Source organism: Chionomys nivalis, chromosome 2 (genome assembly GCF_950005125.1).
Source record: "Chionomys nivalis chromosome 2, mChiNiv1.1, whole genome shotgun sequence".
Lineage (NCBI taxonomy): Eukaryota > Metazoa > Chordata > Mammalia > Rodentia > Cricetidae > Chionomys > Chionomys nivalis.
Window position 1 is genome coordinate 129,619,035 of NC_080087.1, and position 22,735 is coordinate 129,641,769.

The 22,735-nt window shown below is 39.8% G+C and overlaps 2 protein-coding genes across 10 annotated transcripts in view; one reads left to right on the plus strand and one right to left on the minus strand.

Annotated features, from left to right (window-relative positions):
* Window positions 1–2,998, plus strand: part of Kansl1l (KAT8 regulatory NSL complex subunit 1 like) — an 83,861-nt gene extending 80,863 nt beyond the window's left edge. For 5 of the 6 annotated variants that reach the window (XM_057763360.1, XM_057763361.1, XM_057763364.1 and 2 more), the window contains 3 exons: window positions 41–153; window positions 1,380–1,548; window positions 2,304–2,998. In XM_057763360.1, coding sequence (XP_057619343.1) covers window positions 41–153; window positions 1,380–1,548; window positions 2,304–2,534 — 513 coding nt within the window. In that variant the 3' untranslated portion in view covers window positions 2,535–2,998. The remainder of the gene's footprint in view (window positions 1–40; window positions 154–1,379; window positions 1,549–2,303) is intronic. The other variant, XM_057763366.1, reaches the window with a different exon arrangement.
* A 1,330-nt stretch (window positions 2,999–4,328) lies between these two features.
* Rpe (ribulose-5-phosphate-3-epimerase) lies at window positions 4,329–21,556 on the minus strand. Of its 4 annotated transcripts, none has more exons than XM_057763369.1 (7): window positions 21,370–21,556; window positions 20,736–20,766; window positions 13,906–13,985; window positions 8,786–8,925; window positions 7,676–7,810; window positions 7,139–7,225; window positions 4,329–5,585 (listed from the first exon to the last, which is right to left on the minus strand). In XM_057763369.1, the coding sequence occupies exons 4-7, from the start codon at window positions 8,921–8,923 to the stop codon at window positions 5,463–5,465; spliced, it is 483 nt and encodes a 160-aa protein (XP_057619352.1). In that variant the 5' UTR covers window positions 8,924–8,925; window positions 13,906–13,985; window positions 20,736–20,766; window positions 21,370–21,556; the 3' UTR covers window positions 4,329–5,462. The 4 variants fall into 4 exon arrangements, with proteins under 4 accessions (XP_057619352.1, XP_057619353.1, XP_057619350.1 ...); XM_057763370.1 differs by having other exon boundaries at window positions 20,732–20,766; XM_057763367.1 differs by lacking the exon at window positions 20,736–20,766 and adding an exon at window positions 14,953–15,018 and having other exon boundaries at window positions 21,359–21,556.
* Between the last annotated feature and the right edge of the window lie 1,179 nt (window positions 21,557–22,735).

Here is a 22,735-nt window from a genome sequence, read left to right on the forward strand (position 1 = left end):
TGACTATTTGAACCCCCTTTTGTTTTAAAAATCTTACCAGATAGAAGATCTTTCTGATGAAGTCTTCTCCCTAAGACACAAAAAATATGAAGAGAGAGAGCAAGCTAGGTGGTCACTCTGGGAGCAAAGCAAGTGGCATAGAAGAAATAACAGGTAAGTATTTCAAGTTTAAAACATTAAAGCAATATATGAGGAATGAACAGAAACTAGTCATAAAATCCAAGAAAGACCACTGGAAATCACAGGATGCAATATCAGCTGTTGTGTAAAGTGGCACCTATATACAAACTTATATTCAAAATATACCTGGGAAATTATATACGTTAAAATGAGTTTCTAGTACTTTATTTTCTCATGTGCTGCTAGTTATGGTATCATACTTACCTAGCAGATATTAGGAGCATGTCATTTCATACAGGCATGGTGGCACATGCCAATAATGAGGAGGCTGCGGCAGGGGACTCTCCAGTTTAAGAGCAGTATAGACTGCACAGTGACGACCTCTTCTCCAAAATCTAAAAGCAGGTTATTTCAATGTACTTTAAACAGTGAACCCAGCATTAGCTACTGGAGTTTAGGTAATCCATTTTAGCAAACCCTCAAGAATAATACTTAATGCAAATTCTTTGAGAAATTTTATTTTAGTATAAAAGGCAAGTAGTTCATGGAACCTTAAAAAAATATAAACATTGGATATGGGCACATGCTCAGAGTTTCCTGAGGCAGGATGATCATTAGTTAGAACATGTACTGTAGAGCCAGATTCATACTCAAAAGTCTGATACAAGCCCATAAGAAAACTTCGGGAGAGAATAATTATGATATAGTTAATAATTATCTATTTGAAAATACCTGTAGTATTTTTTCAGTTACGTTTCCTTATTTTTAATATAGCCACAACTAAAAAAGCAAGTTCATGTAAAATCTAGCTGTCTTCTCTCTTAAGGAATATCTGTCAATTAGCTAAATAATATTAAAGTCCTTTCTCTGTTTAGCTGTTCAGATATACTCTAAATCTTTGTTGAAAGAGTTCTCTTAATGGAAATGAAACATGAGGATTCCAGTTCTTTTCTACAACCTAGAGACAACTTTCCAGAAACAGAGGAAAATGTGAACTAAAGCTTTCATGTATATTAAAACAATTATAGAAAAACCCAATAATTCAAAGGCTGTAAAGGTCAAATACATGGCCCTTTCTGTCTTGTAAAAATCAAATAACTGTAACTATTATTGATAACTCAATGAGGATGAAGTACTATATTTAAACTTTGGATAACAACCTTTTGTAAAAACACTGGAAAGAGCATCACATGACCTTGAGCTGAGAAAAAGACAGTACTGACTTAGTGATCCCCTGTATTCCTTTATTTCCTTGCTAGAGCTTACAGTAAAAACTTGGAAGGGCAGGACTTGGTTCTGAAGGAAAACCCCAGTGAACTTAGCAGTGCTCAGCAGTGTGCTGCCGAGAGCCCCCTTGAGCTCCCAGCAGAGAACCCCAGTCTGTGCGCTCAGGACTCACATTCTTTAAATGATAGTCAAGAAATCAAGGTAAGCCTAGGTTATATGATTATATTGTGTTTTAATTACCTTTTAACTTCATCTCACTTATGTGTAGAAATTTATTGTACATTGTTTTATTACATATCAAACTCAGTGAGACATTCAGTCTAGCATGTCCATGAAGGTACATAGTAGAGTACCCTAGTTCCATTATATTAGCAATTTTTTGCATTTTTAGTTTTTGGGGCATAGCGTATCAGTAACAACTGCCACCTGTCTACTTACTTACCTGTTAGAATGGGGATTCCACTGCACTTTCCTTACAGAACAAAGCTGACCACTGGAGACCGGCACATGGCGCACAGTAAGCACAGCTCTGTTTCTTTGCTTCTCGCAAAGGGTTTCACTTGGTCCACACAAATCCAGCTCCTACTTTACAAGAGTATATCCCAAAACTACAGTAACCTCACACATCTATCCCTATAAAGTTTTGAAAAATAACTAGATCAAGAATGGACGGATTAATATGCAAGTTGCAGAAACAGCCAGTGTGTATCTGTGATAACAATGAGACAGAAATGGAGTACAGCAAAGGGAAGACACCCTTAAAGGGTTCTGTGGCAGTACTTGCTTTTCCTAGTAAAGAAATAATTCCTTAAAGTCAAGAAATTCTCAGTATATTCCACTTTGACATGAAGAGGAAACAAAAACCTGAACTTAGATGCTCAAAGAATAATTATAAAAACTGACATTACAAATAATCAAATTAGGTGAAACTTAACTGAAAATGTTTCCCCTTTCAGTCTTTGTGGTGGGAGCGACGAGCCTTTCCCTTGAAGGATGAGGATGAAGCAGCCTTATTATGCCAAGATGAAAGAAAGGATCAGACTGAGGGGGCGAGCACAGCCATCTGCAATGAAGTCTTCTGTAGCACTACACCAGAGAATGGCCACCCTCCAAAAATGCAGTTAGATGGGATGGAAGAGTATAAAACCTTTGGTATAGGAGTTACTAATGTTAAAAGAAATAGGTGACAGAGAATATATTAAGAAAACTATGTAACTGAATGGAAAAGAGGGAAAGAAACCTAAACCCTCTTGTGGATCTTCCACTTCCTCTAGTCACGATTCCAGAAAAGGAGGATGTGTTGCATGTATCTATCTTCAACTGTTCATGAACCAGGTCAGAGAAATTTCTTTCTCCTTCCTGAATCACAGAAGTAGATAGCTTTTCACCTACACAGATGCTAGTAACTTGTGTTTGTCAATAATACAGATCACAAGCACTAAGCTATTAATTGCTGCAATTTGATGCCAAATCATTCTACGGGGTAACTGTTAAGGTAAGAGCCCCGCCTTTACAACACAGTTGATTTGCATCAAATGACGACTATTCTTTGCTTCTACTCTCATGGCAGTTCACCAAAATTGCCTCACTAATATATGAGAATAGTGTGTATACAGAATACACACACACACACACACACACCTAGTCTTGAAACTGCACGATCACTACTCTATTAAGTGTAAGTTGCCATGAATATCGAGCACAGGTGTGGACTGAAACAGACATCTGAAAGCTTGGACTACAGAGGGGGAGTTGGTTTTTTCTTTTATTCTAAAAGTTGTTTAACCAATATAAGTTATTTATGGAAATTCTTATATCAGATAATACAATATTCATTATTTGAAATCATTGTTCTCTCTTGAACTAACCACAGACTTTCTGCTTACTCCTAACAGAATTAAGAGAAGCAACTTAAGAGTTTAATATATTGATACATTTTAAAACTATTGTCTTTGAAAATTCACCATTTTATTTGCTTTATGTACCTCTTCAAGACAGCAATTTAAAATGCAAAACAGCATACAAATCATAATATGGTTGTAACTCTAGCTAATGTACAGCTAGAAACTTTAAATTTGGTTTCTCTTTGCAATAGCTTAACTCAAATATCTACTCTTAATAGGCTCCTAGATCAAGACTTCAAGGTTTTCAAAGACTAAGACTTTAATATAGAATACTGAAGAGTGTACATTAAGGAAAATTCTTTCCAGAGCTATAATACCATTTTTTTTTTCCAGATGAAAGTTAAGGACAATTTGTATCCACCACTTTTTGTTATGCAAAGAAAAGTGATTCGCTTTGTAGTTCCCATAGTACTGAAAATCTGGCCACTGGGCTTAGCGTCTGTGGGATTAGATACTGAAGATTTTGTTGAGGATCAGAAATTAAACTGGTCCCTGCAAAAAGGGGGTAGGGGAACCATTCAAATTCAATACTTACAAACTTTTGTTTATAGTTTTACTGTACATTTATTTTTAAAGAAAAAGATAACAAAAGCCAGAAAAATACAAGTTGTCCCAGCAAAAAAATTCAAATCTTTGTCATGACTGATATTATAATCTTCTACATAGTTTTTTAATTAAAGTTATTTCTATATGCCTTGTACTGTGTGATTTGATTAAATATTATTACTAATGGTACAAACTTTTCCTAAGCCAAAAATAAAAACAAGTATTAATAAACTTTACCTTAGAGGGCAGGAAAAAGCCCCAGCAATCTGTTTCATGCCTACATTTGTCAGTATTCTTATTTTTTAAAACCTTATTTATCAAAACTCATAGTAGCCTTAAGAGATTTACTGATACTGGCTGTGTTCTTGTCATATTCAAGAGTAAGTGTGAAGTTGCCAATATGTATTTCCAGTCCCTTGGTAACTGAGAACACTAAGTATTCATTATTAATACTTAGTTCATAGATGAAGTCTGTATCCTGTCTTCTCTTAGCCTACTTCTTCTTTCTTAGAAATTATATGTACATCCTCCGGGTCACATCTAGTTCCAGAGTATCCTTGGCTCACTCTGACTCTGCTAGAGGGTACAGTTACACTAAAAACAAAAAAGTAAAGAACCTTTCTTGTTTCTAACTCACCTCTTGGGAGCTATTTGTAGTCAGAGCAGTAGGACATACCAGAAAGCCTTCTTACTGAACTCTTTCTATGTACCAGCCCAAGAAATACCTGCCTCACAATTATAGGACAATCTAAGAGTTAATTAAGCACAATCAAAGTGCTTAGTAACTTACAAAACATACACATCCCCTACAGTCTACGAGTAGAACTATAAACTTTACAATATCATGTTATGCTCTTAATTCTCAACACATTCAACATATATGAGTTGGTAGTGAAAATCGGTTGGGTGAGCTAGAATGGGGCCAACCTGGATTCAACCCAGTGGAGTTCCCAAGAGAGACTATATTGTTCCTTTCTGCTCAGAGCCATCACCATGTATTATTTCACAGCCCTCATGGGGGTTGAGTGAGAACCAGGAGCAGGGAGGAATTACTGGATAGTGTGCCGTGAAAAAGAAAATACCTTGATAAAGTCTGTGCTTACATATCAGAAACCCTAGGCTTCAAAAATTATTTTTATAGTTTTTAATAAACCAAGTGTAAGATTAAAAAGTAAAAATGTTTCAGGTGCCAGACCATGACATGCCACCCCACCAAAGCTTCTGCTTTTTGTCCCATTCCATTCATATTCTCAGGCATATAAACAAACCACAAATGACACGAAACAGAATATGGATGTCATTTGCCTTAGGAATAAACTGGGGAAATAACAAAACATTCTTTTTAAAAATACAGAAAAATGGTTTTCATAGTAGCTAATTTTCCTCTTTAGGCACTAAGACACATTTCTGTCTGTAATCATAAAACCATATTTTCACTCTTTACAAAAATCATTTCCCAATATAAACATGAATATTTCATCATGCTAATCTCTAAATGGCATCACTAAAAAGGTAGTTATTTCTAACCTCTTGAACATCCTGCACAATTGACTTTAATCACTGGAATGCAGCACTGCTTCGATTCGATTCAATGTGATTTGGTAGTTAATATTTCTCATTTCCAGTAAAAAAGATTTCATGAGCAGAAACTGGGTTCCTGTGACTTCATCGATCAAGAGAACGTTTCTGGGCAGCTTCTGAACAGACATTTCTTAGTAAGTTGATTACAGATCTGGGGTCGTCACTCCTCATGATGGCACTGCCAGACACAATCATGTTAGCTCCTGCCTGCAAGAAGCACACAGCTATGTTAGCGTGGAAGAAACCAATACAGAAGTCCTGGAGTAGCCTGTCCACCCTTGGCTCTGCCAGTGCTTTCCCAGAAGCTGACTGCAGCACTCTAATTCACTGAGTTACAAAGGGAAAATGTTTATAAATAAAGGCCACACAATTATTTGTAAATGTGTCTACCAAGTCACTGAACTAGTGGGTTAATTAGTCCTAAGATGCACACATTACTGTTGCCAATACTTAGAGCTTTGAACTTTTAGGTCCTCAATTCCATTTAGGCCTTTCCTAACACATACCAATGACCCCAGACACAAAGGCCTGTAGACACTGTAGCTGTTTGTTTCTAGGAAGGCTGAAGGGAGTCAATGTGAAATGAGAAGCTATCCACAAAACACTGGCAACATGGTGCCTTGTCATTTTGTGTCAGAAAGAATATAAAAATGTGTCTTTATGCTTTCTTAGACTCCAGCATGGCTTACAATGCTTTAGGAAATTCTCCATGGATGACATTTTTAATGTGGAGGCAAAGAAATGGGGAGTAAGAGGAACACCCTAAAAAGCTCAAATGAGATAACTCAAAATTTAGCTCTGGGCCTGGGATCTATCTGAGTTGAGGGAAACCCATTCAGTTGTGTAATTCACTGTTAGAAGTTGGAAAATCATATGATGAGGAAATTTTTCCAGTGAGACCCAGTCACCTGACAGTAGAGCGTTTATTTCCAATATCATTCTTTAGAATCTATAGGACTATTGATTAAAATGTCTCTTAATTTGAGCAGGACTAGCACCGCAGAACTTAATAGGAACTAATAGCTAATATGCTCAGTGATCATCTGTCCAGTCATCTTCAAAATACTTATCACTGACATTTTTTTTTTTTTTAAAGCTAGGGTCTTGTCACGTAGCCCATGCTGGCCTGGAACTTACAATTCACATTCCTCCTGTCTTTCCCGTGTCTGCATTCTCAGTAACTGCCAAGCTTTCGATGGTTTGTATTTGGCAGAATAAAAATGAACCATGAGACTTATAATCACCTGCAGTTCTCCAGGAAGGGCTGCCAACTAGTGACCACGTGACCTGCAGTTCTCGGGGCTGCCACCTTGTGATAACCAGGAACAGAGCTAAGTAGGGAAGCTCCCTAGACAAAAGAGGCTTAGTGTGGCAAATGGGAACTAGGCCTTGATTTTCAACAGAAAGAGATTTAGTCATTTCTATAAGACACAAACAGGTAGCTAAGACTTTTAAATTCTAAGAGCAGCATGATTAGGCCAGTTAAATTTCTCTATTTTTCTTCAGTCAAGAATGTATCTTTTTAAAGAACTTAATGGTTTTGTGACGGGCTAACAACATCGAACACACTCTTTCTGGAGACCAGAGTTTACTATCTAACAATTTATGTATTTAGAAACTCTCTTGTTCTTTACTTTCCTAATCCTACATTTGAACCAAAAATATTTTCCCAAGAAAAACATCCACTTGAGCAATTCTTTGGCGACAAGCCTGTCCCGCAGATTGCTCTCAGGAGCAATCACAGTTGAGGGCAGTCTCACCTCCGCACACTTCTGAACAGTGTCAGGACCTACTCCACCATCGACCTCTATATCCAGAGTTGGGAACTGGGTCCTCAACCAGTGAACCTAGACATACACGAAGAAACAGTGACTCCTACAGTGGACAGGGAGGGGAAAGCAACCAACCTCAAAGCATCACCGCTGACATAAGCTTAGCACATACATAACATTATTGGGGATCACTTTCAATGGACTGAAGCAGATTATGTTTATAAAAGTAATTTAGCAAATGACATTCAATTTGTAATAGCTTTGCAAAGACTCTAATGAAAACTCTCAAGTGACCCAAGGTCATAAAAGTTTTAAAATTTTGCAATATAGTTAAAATATTAGATTTTATTTTAAAACCTATCATACTGTATTACAGTATCTGAAGGCATCTATATTACAGTATCTGAACAGTATCTGTTCCCTCATCTCCAAATCAGGCATGTCTCAGTGACACATGATACAGTTATGTCTACTGAATACACATTTATAATGAAAGCCTAACCCAGAACAGAATATTTCTCTTACCTTTGGCATCATATCTTCCATGAACTTTTGGCCTCCAAACCCAGGTTCTACCGTCATTACCAAGGCCATATCTATTTGATTAGCCCATGGGGCCAAATATTCAACTGTCGTTCCTGGTTTAATGGCAAGGCCAACCTGCAACAGACAAATGCTATACCACATCATTTCCCTACTGGATTATAGTGACCAAGTTTGTTTTTTTTAAAATCAAATTACAAAAGAGTATGCAAATTATTCAGAGTATGACATCAGTGTTTGATTTGGATTTATTTTCCTTTTTTGATTTTTAACCCAAAAAATACTTTCCTTACAATATATTTTGATCATGCCCTCAACTCCTCCCAGTTGCTCCCCACCTTTATAGTCTCTCCTGCTTTTGCTTAAAAAAAACAAAAAACAAAAATAAAACAAACAAACAAAAAAAACTAAAAACGTGCCTGGCCACAGTGGTGGCACATGTATATTTTAAATACACATTTTTTAAATTTAATTTTTTAATCCCAGCACTCAGGAGACAGAAGCAGGTGGATCTCTGAGTTTGAGGCCAGTCTGGTTTAGAGACCTACACCAAGAAACTCTGTTTCAAAAAACCAAACCAAACATGCAAACATACACAAAAACAAAAATCAAACAAACAAGAGAGATAAAACCCCCCAAAAGCTTACCTCCAAATAAACAAAAACATGGAGTTCTTTTGACATTGGCCAACTACTCCTGGGGATTGTGCCTACCCTAGAGTATGGCAAGTAGACCCAGTAAAACTCCACTATAAAAAACTGATTTTCTCCTTGCCAGTGGGTATCAATTACAAACAGCTTCTTTTTCAGGGACTGACCCTGTGTATCTACTCCCTCTCTCAGTGACACACTCAAGCCAGATAGGGTCCTAGCATTTTGTTTGCTTTTTAAAGATAACATAGCCATTAAATGTGAATGATTCCAGGGTAGTGACCTTCAGAAACCTAAGTGGAATAATAGCTTACAAACATTTTATACTTTAATCCTGGATTCCAGCTGCCCACATCCAGTTGCTTCCCTGTCATTTTCCCCCACCTATCTTTCCATCTTTGACAAGCACTGGTATAAAATATGACTCCTACCATTGACTTACCTTCATCCCATTCTCCCGGATGTCTTTAATCAAAGCCCCTGGATTCTCAGTTGCCTCAAGATGAAAGGTATATTGATTGGCACCTGCCACGGCCATTGGCTTTACCCACTGTTCCGGCCTAGACACCATCATGTGCATATCTGGGAAGAAAAGACATCTCCTGTTCATTACTGAGAGGAATATCCAACTTACAAGATGAAGTCAGACTACAGGGTTTTTTTGTTTGTTTGTTTGGTTGGTTTTTGGTCATCACACATACATTTAACTAAGATTATAAAAATCAAAAGCTTGGAAAGGAGTTAAGACAATAGCTCCTTTATATACCAGCATTACTGTATACATTTCTAAACTAACAAAAACATGTTAATAGGTAAAAAACTTCACATAAGATCAGCAGTCCTCAGACAGATTCTAGCACTCTCTGCCTGATATTGGTTAGCTGAGCAGTTGTTATATGCATTAGACCTTTCGAAGTACTGATTAGCACATGAAATACTAAGAGAAAGTACAGAAGTTCTGCTTTTTGCAGTTTACTTTGTGTAGCTTCATTTTGCAAGTTTTCTGGTGTCAACTGTGGTCTAAAAATATTTAACAGAAAAGTTCCAGAAAAAAACACTTGGTAAGTTTTACACTGTATAGCCCACACTAGCCTTCTCACTGAGTCATCTTTCTGCTGCACACACACTACGTACTACTACCTGTTCATAAACTGGCAGCTAGCTGAAGTGGGCACACCCAATGTCCAGGTACCACAGTGTTTATGACTGACTTTATTTCTATAAAATCATTATTACTATTGTGTGTGTGTGCATGACATTATGTGTAAGTACAAGTGTGTGCATGTGGAAGTCAGAGGACACTGCTGGGAGTCTGGTTTTCTTTCCACAATGGGAAGAAAGGTTAGAAGTGAGGCTGTCAAGCCTACGTGACAAACAGGTTTATCCTCTGGTTATCTTGATGACCCCTGTTGTTTACCTGTGTTGTGTTTACACAGCACAAGTGTAATGATGGTGACAATTGGACAAGTCATAAGTGCCTCCTCCGAGTATCAGCTCACACTGTGGCAAGTATTACAGTAAGAAAATGTCAGAGACTAATTAAAAGCTATGCTTTTAACACAGATATGTGTAAGACAATCATTAATGATGCTATATCCTGCAGTAGCAAATATCTAGATAAGATATTCTTTATTTAAAAACAAGCACATCTTGGTAGTACGCAAGTTTGCATTAATCTTTAATAAATGGTGAAATATGCACACCAAAAATCTTTTTAAAATCAACTACTGTATGCCATATTACTAGTAATAAATATGATTTATATGCTTATTTTATATATCTGTATACCCAGGGCTGTGTAAAAATTTCTCAGGGAATAAGGAGTCAAGACTGGAGGAAGTTTAATAAGCATGGCTCTACATTAGGCACAGTCTTGTACATGATCCTGTACTACTTTGGAGGTAGAATCAGGAGGATCAAGAGTTTAAGGGCAGCCTGAGTTATATGAGATCCTCCTTCCCCCACAAAATTGCAGTGTATGGGAAGTGTCTTCTAGATACAGGTGATAAAAATCCAAGTACTCTGGGCACATTTGAAGTAGCCAAGGCATAACAATGATGTGTTAGAGGTTAGTCAAATTAAATGCACTTTTGACTTATGATGACTCATTCTACAATGTGTTTGTGAGAACAAAGCCGTGATATAATGAGGAGCATCTATCTCTAGGTGTGGCTGCAAACAGAACCCAGCAGCTTCCAAATACCACAGTTTCTTCTTACAAGCTCTTTGGTAACAAACACAAGGTATTCTCTTTCAAGTGACAAATTTAATTTGTTAGTTAAAAAGAGGGTCTGTAAAAAGTCACTTTCTAAAACAAGCAATTTAGCTGTCATTTTTGTTTTTTCCCAAGAAAAAACTGGTGTTTGGAAAAAGCAGCCAGTTTAGTTCATGTAATGGTGCAAGTTGTCTGGCCCAAGAAACGTCACCAAGTAAAAAGCATCACCACACCCTGCAGCAGAAGTGCTTTGTTCTTCTTTCTCTGTCACGTGACAATCAACAAGACATTATTCAAAGACAAACTTATTAAAATAAATATTCTACACTGCTTCACCAAAGATGCATACTGTATGTATGCACACAGCAGTGAAGTACAGTCACTACAGAAGGAATCCAATGTCACTGCATCATTGACTTGGTTATGACACCAAAAAACTAACTCACCACTGATGTGCAGCACCAGTGTGGACAATGAAGTAGACCAGGGCTAGAGAGATGGTTACAGTATTACGAAAATAGCTGTAACCTCATAAATGAGCTAAAGAGGGTTTCTAAGGTTCCCTACAATACAGACCACTACCTTAGATAATAAAGACTTTTCTTGTTAGTTTATTTCTTAGATGGTTTTTGTACTCAAAACTAAGACTGCATAGGTCAGAGCTTTCAAAATAACAGGGTCAGATGGTACAGACCTGTAACATAAGCATCTTCAGTGGCTAAGACAGGAGGATTAAAAGTTCAAGTCCTGCTTGGGATACAGAATAAGTTCTAAGTCAACTAGGGGAACTTAGGGAGAGCCTGACTCAAAAGTAAAAGCAGGGCTAGGGAGATGGCACAGTGGATAGAAGTGCTAGTCACGTAAACCTTATAATCTGAGTTTGATCCCTGGAACCCATATGAAAAGCTGATACAGCAATACGGTCCCATTTATAGTCCCCGCTCTCTTATGATGAGATGGGAGGTAGAGAGAGAAGATAGGATCCAGGAAGCTCAGGCCAGATAAGTGGAGTATGCAGTAAGAGAGACCCTGCCTCTAAAGGCTGGAAGGTAGACAAAGACTTCAGAAAGCTCTTCTTTGACCTGCCCTCCACAAGTGCACTGTGTCACTGTACCACATGCATACCCACACACATGCGTGCACACACACAAACACATATAAAAAATTTTAAAGATTTTTTTAAAACAGTAAGAGGCTGTGGTTCAAATTGGCATGTGCAAGGTTCAAGTTCTGATCTCAGTTCCACGAACAAAACCCCAGAACCTTAGAGGTTATATAGACAACCGACAGACTACCTATTTAGTTATCTTTAAGGATCTTACTTTTAATTATGTATATGTCTCTCTGTCTGGATATTAGCACATAAGTACAGGTATGCACAGAAGCCTGAAGACGGAGTTACAGAAGGATGTGAGACACCTGATGTAGGTGTTAGGAACCAAGCCCTGATCCTCTGTAAGAGCAGAAGTGCTCTTAACTGCTGAACCATCTCTCTAGCCCTGGTCTACTTCTTAAAATCCAGTCATGCATCAATTGTCACACAACCAAAATCCAACAACAAAATCAAACTGTTAAACTATAGAAGAAGAAAAAAAGCCTCAGACTCCAAGTATTAACACAGTTTATTCATCCTTATTTTGAACAAATTTTCTAAAATATTAAGTAGCATATTTATATACATGTATACATCATACATGTCTGCCTAAATCCAGGATGAGAAAGTAGATTGTATAAGGTGGTGGCGGTGGTGTTATAAGAATGAAAGATTGATGATAGAAGACACAGGAAACAGTGAGAAATGAGAACACGAGTCAAAATAGAAGAGAAAGGAAAACCCAGTGGGAAAATATATGAGAGAGAGAGCAGTGGGATGTGTGGCCACCGTATGTGGGAGCAGCGAGATTTAGTTACCATTTCTCATAATCAGGATAACAAATTTAATTTTAAAAGTCATGTATGCAATACAAGCAGATTCAAGAAGAAACTTACTTTTAAAAACTCCCTTCCCCCAAAACTTTAAGTTTTAAATATAATCAAGATTATATTTAAGTACATAAAATTTAAACAGATGAACATGTTGGTAGACATAAGGCAATAATGCATTCTTCTGATCCTCTGAAAATGGATGAATCCTTTCCCAAATATGTCCAGGCGCAGCCTGAATAAGCTGAGGGGTGGCTAAGGCCAACACAAAACTATAAACTTACTTTATATGTTTGGTTCTGTTTAGTTTTTATAACTCAACTGTGTGCTTCTCAGGTATGAACTTTGCAGTTGACATGCTGCATGTCAAAAGGCTGGACACACTTGCTGGAGGCTGTGCCCGTAGCTGCACTACTGACCATAGTCAACAGCACACATGGCTACTGAGGACTTCGAATATGCCTACTGCGAATGAAAAACAAATTTTTATTTTAATATAAATAGTTAAATATGGGTTTTAGAACTATCACCTGAACATTTCAGCTAGAGTATTTTATAAAATGTTCTACTGGCAGAAAAACAAAAACAAGTTTTACTTAATTATACAAGTTACATAAAATATTATAAGCTTGATTCTATTTCAGTTCAAATAACTTCTAGGTTGGAGGGATCTATAAACAAAAACAAAAACCAACCCCCTGCAAAAGAAACAAAAACACTTTATATTTATTATTCCATGAAATGAAGTTTATCTTTGAAAAGACCATATTTGAAAGAAATAAACTGGGTGCTGGAACACTTAGCTGAATGATAAATTCAATTACTAGTCATACAAATGTAATGTCTGCTTAGCCTGAAGAAAGCTGGGGATGCAGAGGACCTCGGTTCCTTCCCAGCACCCACGCGGTGGCTCACACCCCTCTGTAACTCCAATTCCAGGGAATCCAATGCTCTCTTCTGGCCTCTGAGGGTACCACACACACATATACACGCAGGCAAAACACTCAAATAAATAAGTTATATATTATAAATAATATGTAAATAATAAATATATATTTATAAATAAATCATAAAGAAAATCACGAGTTGAGTTCTAGCCCTCCTTTCATGGATCATATTATAGTCAGTTCTAAGAACAGACTGAGAAGTGTTTAAAGTTAGTCTGGACCAGTTGCTTAGAAAGTCCTCTCTGAGGAGAGGACAAATGATCTGAGGACTGTCAATGAGGCCCTCAGAAGAAGAGTTTTTCCAGGTAGAATCAGGTTCACGGCGGAAGGGAAGGGAAAGGATGTGGATTGCTAAGAGCAAGCTAATGAAGGCCCAGCACAGGAAGTAACAGGAGAAGGGTGCAACCAACCTTCGTTCATCAACCAACCTCCGTTTCCTTTATTTAAGCAGTTTTAAATGTTTAGCAACCCACTTACCAAAGAAAGGGTCCTGTCCTAGCTGCTTTCGAAGACTTTCAACCACAGGGTGACCAAAAGTGATGTTGGGAACAAAATGTCTACAAAACAAACAAATAAATCTTACTCTGAGAACATTTTCAAATTCATTTCTGCATTTATCAATATGCTTTCTGAGAAAGAAACAAAGGAATGTTTGGGATGGCAATTTTTTTCCCATATAATTCTTAACATTTTTAATATTAGACAAAATTAGGCAAAAGTAACCAGGTAAGATCGGGCTTACAATTAATATGTGCTGTCTCATATATCTTCATAATGACAAGTCTATAATTCATAAGTCATGGCAAGCAGAAATGGAAAGATGACAAAAAATTTCTGACTTGCTCAGGTGACACACTAGTTATTAACGGATTCTAATACAGAGTCCTCAACCTGCCTCTAATTCACTTCAATCACACAACACTGAATGACAATTTATTTAAGCCCTTTAAACAATAACCATTAAAAAATAGCTTGGTATTACAAATAAAACCGCTGTGAACATATTAGCTCAGTCAGCCCAAAGCACGCTTGGCTCGACTATGTCCACAGCAGCTTTGTCATAGCAAGAGCTTGGAAACTGCAAGATGCCCCTCAACTGAAGAACAGATAAAGAAGACGTGGGACATTTACACAATGGAGCACTACTCAGCTGTTAAAAACAATTACATCAAAAAATTTGAAGGCAAATGGATGAAACTAGAAAAAAAAAAAAAACCCAACATCCTGAGTCCAGACCCAGAAGAACAAACATTGTGTGTACTCACTCACAAGTGGATAGAAGATATAAAGCAAAGCAAAGGATAACCAGACCACAATCCACAGCCCCAGAGAGGCTAGGTAATGAGGGCTCAAGGAGTGACACATGATCTCCTGGGGCAGGGAAATGGAAGAGATCTTGTGGGTGGACTTGGGGTAAGGAGCTCATGGAATCTGGACTGACAGCTAGGACGCCTGCATGTGCCTGACCTAGGCCCTGTGCAGGGGTGTGACACTTGTGCAGCCTGGACTACTTGTGGGACTCACAGCAGTAGAGCAGGGGCTGTCCCTAATGGGTTGGTTGACTCCTCATACTGGTCTGTCTTTCCCAGCCTGAAAACAGTAAGAAGAGCTTAGTCCTACAGAAACTTGATAAGACACACTTTGTTGATGCCCATGGGAGGCCTGCCCCTTTCTGAACAGAAAGAGAGGAGTAGACTGTGGGGGGGGGGGGGAGAACGGTGTTGAAGGGGAGGGGGGAAGGGATATGAGGAGGGAGGGGAAACTGATTGAGATGTAAAATAAATTACTAAATTTAATTAATAGAAAATTCTTGCAAGGCAAAGACTTAAAAAAACAATTTTATAAAACTGTGCTGGAAAAAAATAACGATGTGTATCAGAGCTAGTAGTACATTGAGAGCATAGTCCACCCCAGATATTGTATTGTTCTCCATACCTCCGACTAATAAAATAAATACTGATTACATTCTGTTTCAGGAACATTATAACTGACATCCTGAAAGAAGTGAGTTAGTAATCTGTGGAACAGAATCAAGTCAGCCTGCCACCAACCAAAAGCACTTAGAACCTTCAACCTTCTTAGTTAACCTTCTATTGTATCACCTGCTCATTTAAATCTTTAGGAAACCACTTTCCCTCATGTAGGTCATCCTATACTGGGTGCAGCAAGTCCTGTGTTTTATAAAGAATAGGCAAAGCCTTTACAGTCTCATACACTCCCTTCACTTCATTAGCAACAGAGGAATGAGTGGTAACAACTCAGTAGATCCTCAGCTGCAGGACAGTTATCAGTAGGAAGCCAACTGAGCACTCCCCAGCTGCCTGTACACCCAAGACAGCCCCTGTGATAATTCTCGTCAATGGTCTGTGAGTTTAAGTGACATATGCCATTGTAGAGTCTAGAACATAAAAAGCTCAGGCTAAGCAGTCCTAATCTGAAATCCTATAAAACTAGGGACTTTTTGAGCACCAATATGATGCCACAACAGACAAGATGGTAAATTGGTGTGATGGTGCTCATGGTAATCCCAACACCTGAGAAGTGGAAGAGGATCAGGAGTTCAAGGTCATCCTCAGCTACACAGAGATTCTACCCTGATAAAGGGAACTGTACATAAAGTTTCACAAGACATATATGAATTTCATGAACTTAGACTTGTGTCCCATCCCCAAAGTAACTTACAAAGCACACATAAATATTACAAAATCCAAATAAAACCTCAAATCTGAGACAATTCTGGTCACAAGCATTTTAGATGAGAGAAGCTCAACTTGTACCTTTCCTGCTCTCACTTTACCTGCCAGCCTAGAAAGCTCTTTCCAAATAGAGCCATGGGGTGGAAGAAGGAGACTTCTCAGAAAAAGCACATGGAAGGGCACTCATATTCAACTGCTAGATTATTAGCAAGAAATAGACTACAGTGCTACTTCCTGAAACCTGGGCCTTGAGAAAATCTAAATAATGTGCACAGTAATGTGAAGAAGGAAAATGGCAAAAGATTAAAATAAAAGCAAGTATCCCAGGAGCATTCTACATTAGAAGATCAAAGGACTTACGGAATGTTGAGATGTATAGCATCAGAAATGGCTGAAACACAAGTGAAGGCAGAAACAAGCAAGTTTAGGTCAAAGGGAAAAAGGCTGTCAATCAAAGCAGGCATAGGTTCTATCAGATTAAGGGTGTCCAATGCTGAATGCAGGTGTTTATCAAGTGGGATAATAGGGCAAGATGCAAGTAATAAAATACATACAATGAAGCATGAAGATGGACTTAGCAATAAGTTGCAAGAAGGAAGGAAGAGGTATTGTCTTAGTTAGGTTTTATCATTGTGAAGAGACACCATGACCACAGCAACTCTTATAAAGGAGAACACATAATTGGGGCTGCCTTGCAGGTGCAGAGGTTGAGCCCATTATTAGCATGGAGGCATGCAGGCAAGACGTGGTGCTGGAGAAGGAGCTCAGAGTTCTACCTCTGGATTGACATGCAGCAGGAAGAAAGAGTGCCACTGAGCCTGGCTTGACCTTCTGAAACCTCAAACCGTGTATTACACTTCCCCCAACAAGGCAACACCTTCAAAAATGCCACTCTCTATGATAGTCTACGGAGACTATTTTCAGTCAAACCAGCAGAGGTATTAATACTAAGAATTGGTTTTAAAAAAAGGCAAAACTAAGAGTTTGTGTCAACAATGATTAGATACAAGAGGGGTAAAAGAGAGTAAGCTATGGTTAAAGCTGCAAGTTTAGATGACAGGCAGGGTAAGTGCTCATAAAAACTTACAGTCTAGGTATAAGTTCCAAATACTTCCCATTCACTAAACTTTAAATCTGGCAACCCTGTGAGACAGGTAGCACCTGTATTTTACAGGTGAGGGAACGCAGCCCCGTGTCACACAATCAGTAAGTGCAGGTGGCAGGAGTTAACACACACTACAAAGTCCAGTCTTAGTCTTGGCATTCACCTGCCAGGACAATAACAGCTAGAACAGCAGTCCTGGGAGAGGACAGGAACTCACATGCAGGACAGTCCCGAGTAGAACAAGTGGACCAGTGTGGATGAGTTCTCTAGCCAACGGATCCTTGGCGGTTCCATTTCTAGTATCTAGAACACTATTCTACTGCCTGCCTAAGGGCAGTCGCTATCAGAGCTCGATGACACACTTAAGTTACTTACAGTAGAAACAAGGGTCGGGTAAGCAGGCAGCAATCCCAATGGAGTATTCTACAACTTCACACAAAGTCTTTAATTGCATATGCTGTTCTTTTAATTTACCGTGTGGCCTTGAAATTAAGTCAGTTTATGTCTTATTTATTAAGAAAACAAATGTGACAAAAGACAGGCTGAAAAGCAAATAAGTACAAACTTACTTGAGAAACACAAATGTAACATATAAAAACCACTCTCAATTTATGTGAGCAATTTGTGTTTGTGTTCCTGGTAATAATTCAATGAACTGGGTTCACTAACTTTACCAGGATCACAAAATGCATCAATATTTTCACAAAAAAACTAAAGGCTTGTCGCTAAGCCATAACCAACAAGGACAGAAACCCAGGCATGAAACCAAGTATCTTGAAATTGCCTGACACCACCAACTATCAAGGGATTTACAGCTTCTTCATGAGGGCTCCTGAGGTTCCAAAGACCCAAGAACATGACTTTTTATCAAATGCCTCAAAGATCTCTTACCAGACTAGAAAATTCTAAATGAATTCACTCTAAAGAAAAGGAATTCACCAGAAAAGTCAACTTTATAACGACTCCATTCTGACATTTCCCTCCTTGAATGCAATCCATAACCAGGGGCTTGCTGGGGCTCCGCTAGGGTGGTTCTAACGCAGGAACACAAGCCCCTCTCTCATCACGTCATCACCAGTGCTAGACTCCACTTAGTGATACCTGGAATGCAGTCTACTGCAGACAAATCAACAAACAAGCCGCTAAGAGAATTAAAGTACAAAATGTACCAAAACTGGAACCAGAAAACAATCTACCTGTGGATCAGGTATCAGAGAGTCACTAGCCAGTTGCAGTTGACAAAGTTAAAAAGCAAAACTGAGCAGATGAGACGGGCTGGAAGGGGTAAGGCACAAGGCACAAGGAAATGTAGGACTGGTCAAAGGTGCTTGCCTTGCACAACTCCAGCCCATCATAGCCGTATCAGAAAACACAACATGGATGCCAAAGCTCTGACACCAAGTCAGAAATCCAGTATTCATGTGAAATCTCCCCAATTTAAAATCCTGAGGACTAGTTTAGACATAGATATTTGCTCTGCTTCCATGGTTGGGATCAGCCCGTTCTAGCCACCATCCTGTCATGATGTGTTTTGTGTTTTCCTCAAAATGTTTTTGCAGAAAATAAATCTGCCCTTTATTTTAGATATTGAACCGCACGTGTGTCTGGCCACCTAGTGTTTCCCAGCCCAGTTTTGTACTTTCTAGATAAATCCAGTTTTAAGCAGGTAGAAAGCTGGGGTGGGGGGTGAAGCGGAAAAGAGAAGGACTTATTCTGGGGCCGACCACCTTTGTAACGGGAGCCCACAGCTCACTTTTGTACTGTTGCCCCGGAAACACTGCACCACGTAGCAAATGAGGTGGCCGACACCAGCTCCTTCAGGTTTTGTCCTTCAGGCAGGACTACCGGAAAGAAGCTCTACTTCTCTAAATTGGTTTCCTCTTTTGCAAATGAGGAGTAGAAACAGCTTTTACTCAAGGAAAAAAGAAGTTGGTAAAGATTAAAAGGCATAAAAATTGTACATGAAGAATTTAGGTTTCCCAAGCCAGTGCTTCCCAGCAAGAGTAGAACAATTTTTTTTAAAAAAGTCTGCCTTCTTGCGTTGTTTACTAAACTCATGTCTGCCATGGGGGGGGGGGTGTCTGCTGGGAGGGGCAGACCCTGTTACTAAGCAATGATAACATGGATGCACAGAGCTTCACTTCAGATACCAAGGTGAGCAAGACACAGACATCAGGAGAGAGAAAAAAATAATACAAATATAAATTACTACTTGAAGATTACTAACTAAAACTTGTAATTACTAAGTACAGAAAATTCCTTCAGGGTTCTGTAGAAGTTCTGGCCGCACAGAAAGCACTTCTGAGACATAGTCACATTACCTCGATTTTGGTTCCACCTTCTTCTTTTTTTGGCTATGAAACATGGCACTGTACCTCACTCTTCACTGACAAAACATTAACCTCAAAAAGTACCTCATCAGCCCCCACGTTCCTAGCCCTATACACAGAACTAGATAACTAAGGACTGCTGAGAGCAGGAGACATAGTCTTTCTTACACAACGGCCAGCTCTGAAAATGTACACACAAGTAACATACAGATGAGCAGGTCACGGTTACGTATTTAGGGTGTGTGTGTGTGTGTGTGTAATAACAATTAATTTAAAAAGAGGCCAAGGATCTGAAAGCGAGCAAGGAGGTAGTATATGAGAGGGTTTAGTGGGAGGAAAAGGAAGGGAGAAATGATATAATTATATTAAATTTTTAAAAAATAAAAGGTTTAAAAGAAAGTACTAGAAAAGAATATCATGTGCTTCCAAGTACTACTATTCAATATTCCCATTAGCAAACTGAAATTCATTCATTCTGTATAAGCAGGCTCAGAGCTGCACCTGCAGCCGGACCCATGCCCAGACCCCTGAGTTTTCTCAGGCACCAAAAACATAGCCACAATCTTTATGGTACACACTTGGCTCAGGGGACCACTTTCGGTGCGTGTTAAGAGAAAACAGGAGATTTAACCAGAGAGCAAAAGGAGAAAACCCTGCCACAGAGTAGTCAGTGACATTAAAAAGGTCCATCTCAGTCCAGTGTGATAGCCCAAGCCTGCAATCCCAGCATTTGGGAAGCTGCGGCAAGATTCAGAGATTAAGGGCCAGTTCGATGTTACATATACCTTGTCTGAAAAACAAAACGAACAGCAAACCCCAGTTCCACCCCAATAAGAAAAAACAAAAAACAAAACAAACAAACAAAAAAAACCCAACTTCTTGGAAATAACACATATTTGCCCATGTGACTGAGGGCAAACAGAGTTTGATTATCTGAAATTTATTTATCTCAACCCAAGGCTTTTATCATTCAAGGCGGAACTTCCGGTGGGAAATGCTAGTGAAAGCCAAGAAGACTCAAGTTCCAAGTCTGTCACAATCTTCTGTAATCTTGAGCAAGTCTTACGGCCTCCTTTGGGTCTAGGTTTATTTCTCACTTTATAACCGACTTAGGAAACTTGGACCCTGATTCTGAGCATGATAAAGCTAAAACTACAATGCTTCAAAATTACTTACAAAAATCTGACCTCCCTGAAGAGCAGGGTGCCTGAAGAGAAAATAGACAGAAAAATCAGACTTCGACAGATTATTCGATACGACTAACAACTGTAGAGAATCTGTTACACGTCAGGCCCTGGACTTGCTCATTTCATTTTTCCAAAGACGCGGAGTGTTCTATTATCAATAATACTTCCATTTTCCAAACACTACAACCGAACCTCAGTGAGGGCTGAAGCGGCTTGTCTAAAACAAGTCAGCAAGTGGTCGAACTTAGGGATCACATACAGGTGTCAAGCTCGCAAGCGTGGACGAGTCTGTCTCGCAGCTCTGTCGCGGACTAGTTATCTGAGTTTGGACAAGTCGTGCCGGTCGCACCGAGCCTCAGTTTCTCTGCCGGCTTCTGAAAGAAATGCCCTGACTACTGAAGGTGGCTTCCGGGTCCTAGTGTCACAGGTTACTGGGGGTGGGGAAGGACTGGGGCCCGGGCCCCGAAGGCAGCCCGGGCCGGCTCGGTGCCCTCAGCAGAGCGACCCGGGAGGCCGCCCGTCGCAAAGGGGCGCCGTGCACCCAACAGGCGCTCGCTGAGGTGCAGCGACGCGACCCGCGCGGCCGGCCCGCCCCGAGCCCCGCGGAGTTACCCGTCCATTACATCCAGGTGCAGGTAGTCGGCCCCCGAGTCCAGCATGCGCAGGCACTCGGCCCCCAGGTTGGCCAGGTCGCTGTTGAGGATGGACGGGCCGATCTTGCAGCCCGACGCCATGGTGCCGGTTCCCTAGAGCGAGTGAGCCCACGAGAGCCCGGGCCAGCGAAGACTTCGTCCCGATTGGGCGCGCCGCACTGGCTCCGCCCCCTGCCACCCCGCACTCTCTTCCGGACTCTGCCGGAAGCAGCGGTCCTGCGGCGAGGAAGTCCCGCCTCCTGCTGGGGGCGGGGCTGTCAGATGGGTGGCGAGGGGAGGGCCTTTTGCCTCCGGTCTTGGAATTTTCGTCTCAGTAGAATAGCTTCTCCGTTTTGTAAGGAAAAACAGTTTATTGAGTATAGTACAAGAAGGCAACGGGCCCATCAGCTAGACTACCGCCTACAATGTAGGAATTTGTTTTCAAAATGTATTTTTTTTTTTTACTATTGCATACATGTATACCTTATATTGTGATCATAGCCCCGGTTACCTGCTAGTACACCCTTTCATCTCGTGCTGACCCTTTTCTTCCTAATTAATCCTTCTCCTATTAAATATGTATGTGTGTCTGCAGGTTTTGTGCAGGTAGCCACAGTTGTTTGTGCACTCGGAATTGAAGCAATCTTGTCACACCCCGCAGCCAGCATTTTATAGCACTCCCCACCCTCCAGCTCCTACAGCTCTTCGCTTCCCTCGTCCGTGATGTTCCCTGGTCAAGGTGGTGAGAACAGGTGGCTGCTGAGTGTAGGAGTTTCTTCGGCTTCCGTGGCCCTACTTACTCTGGAGTAGACAGATTTGATACAGTTGGTTATTATTCGGCCGTAATTCTTGAAATGGGTAAGTGTCCTACTGCCAAATGTGTCCAGAGGTCAGGAAGAAATATGAGGCCATATGAAGATAATCATGGATTCGACAAGAGGAATTTCTAAAAGACAAGGATAGGGTGCCTTATAATTTTATTCGAAACGTAGCTGATGCTAATTTAGATGCCATGGTTTCTATTGCCACAGACACAGGTCAATCAAATCTTTAATGTTCTGACACGGACTACCAGAATTCCAGCAGGTCATAATCTGGGCAATGAAGTTAAATTGGTTACCTGTCTTCCATTCCTACATCCTTTATTTTGAAAGGTGGGGGATGGGAAGTGCCTGTAGGTGGATATCAATTGTGTATAAAAGTGGAGGGGACTGATTGGTGATGTTAGGTCAGGCATAGAGTGCAGGTACGAAGAACAAGAGATGAATAAAGAAGGCACACTCCAAGTCTTCAAAAATGATCCTGAATGAGCTAACTCATTCCCAAAGGAGAGAAATGAAATTGGAGAACTTTAATG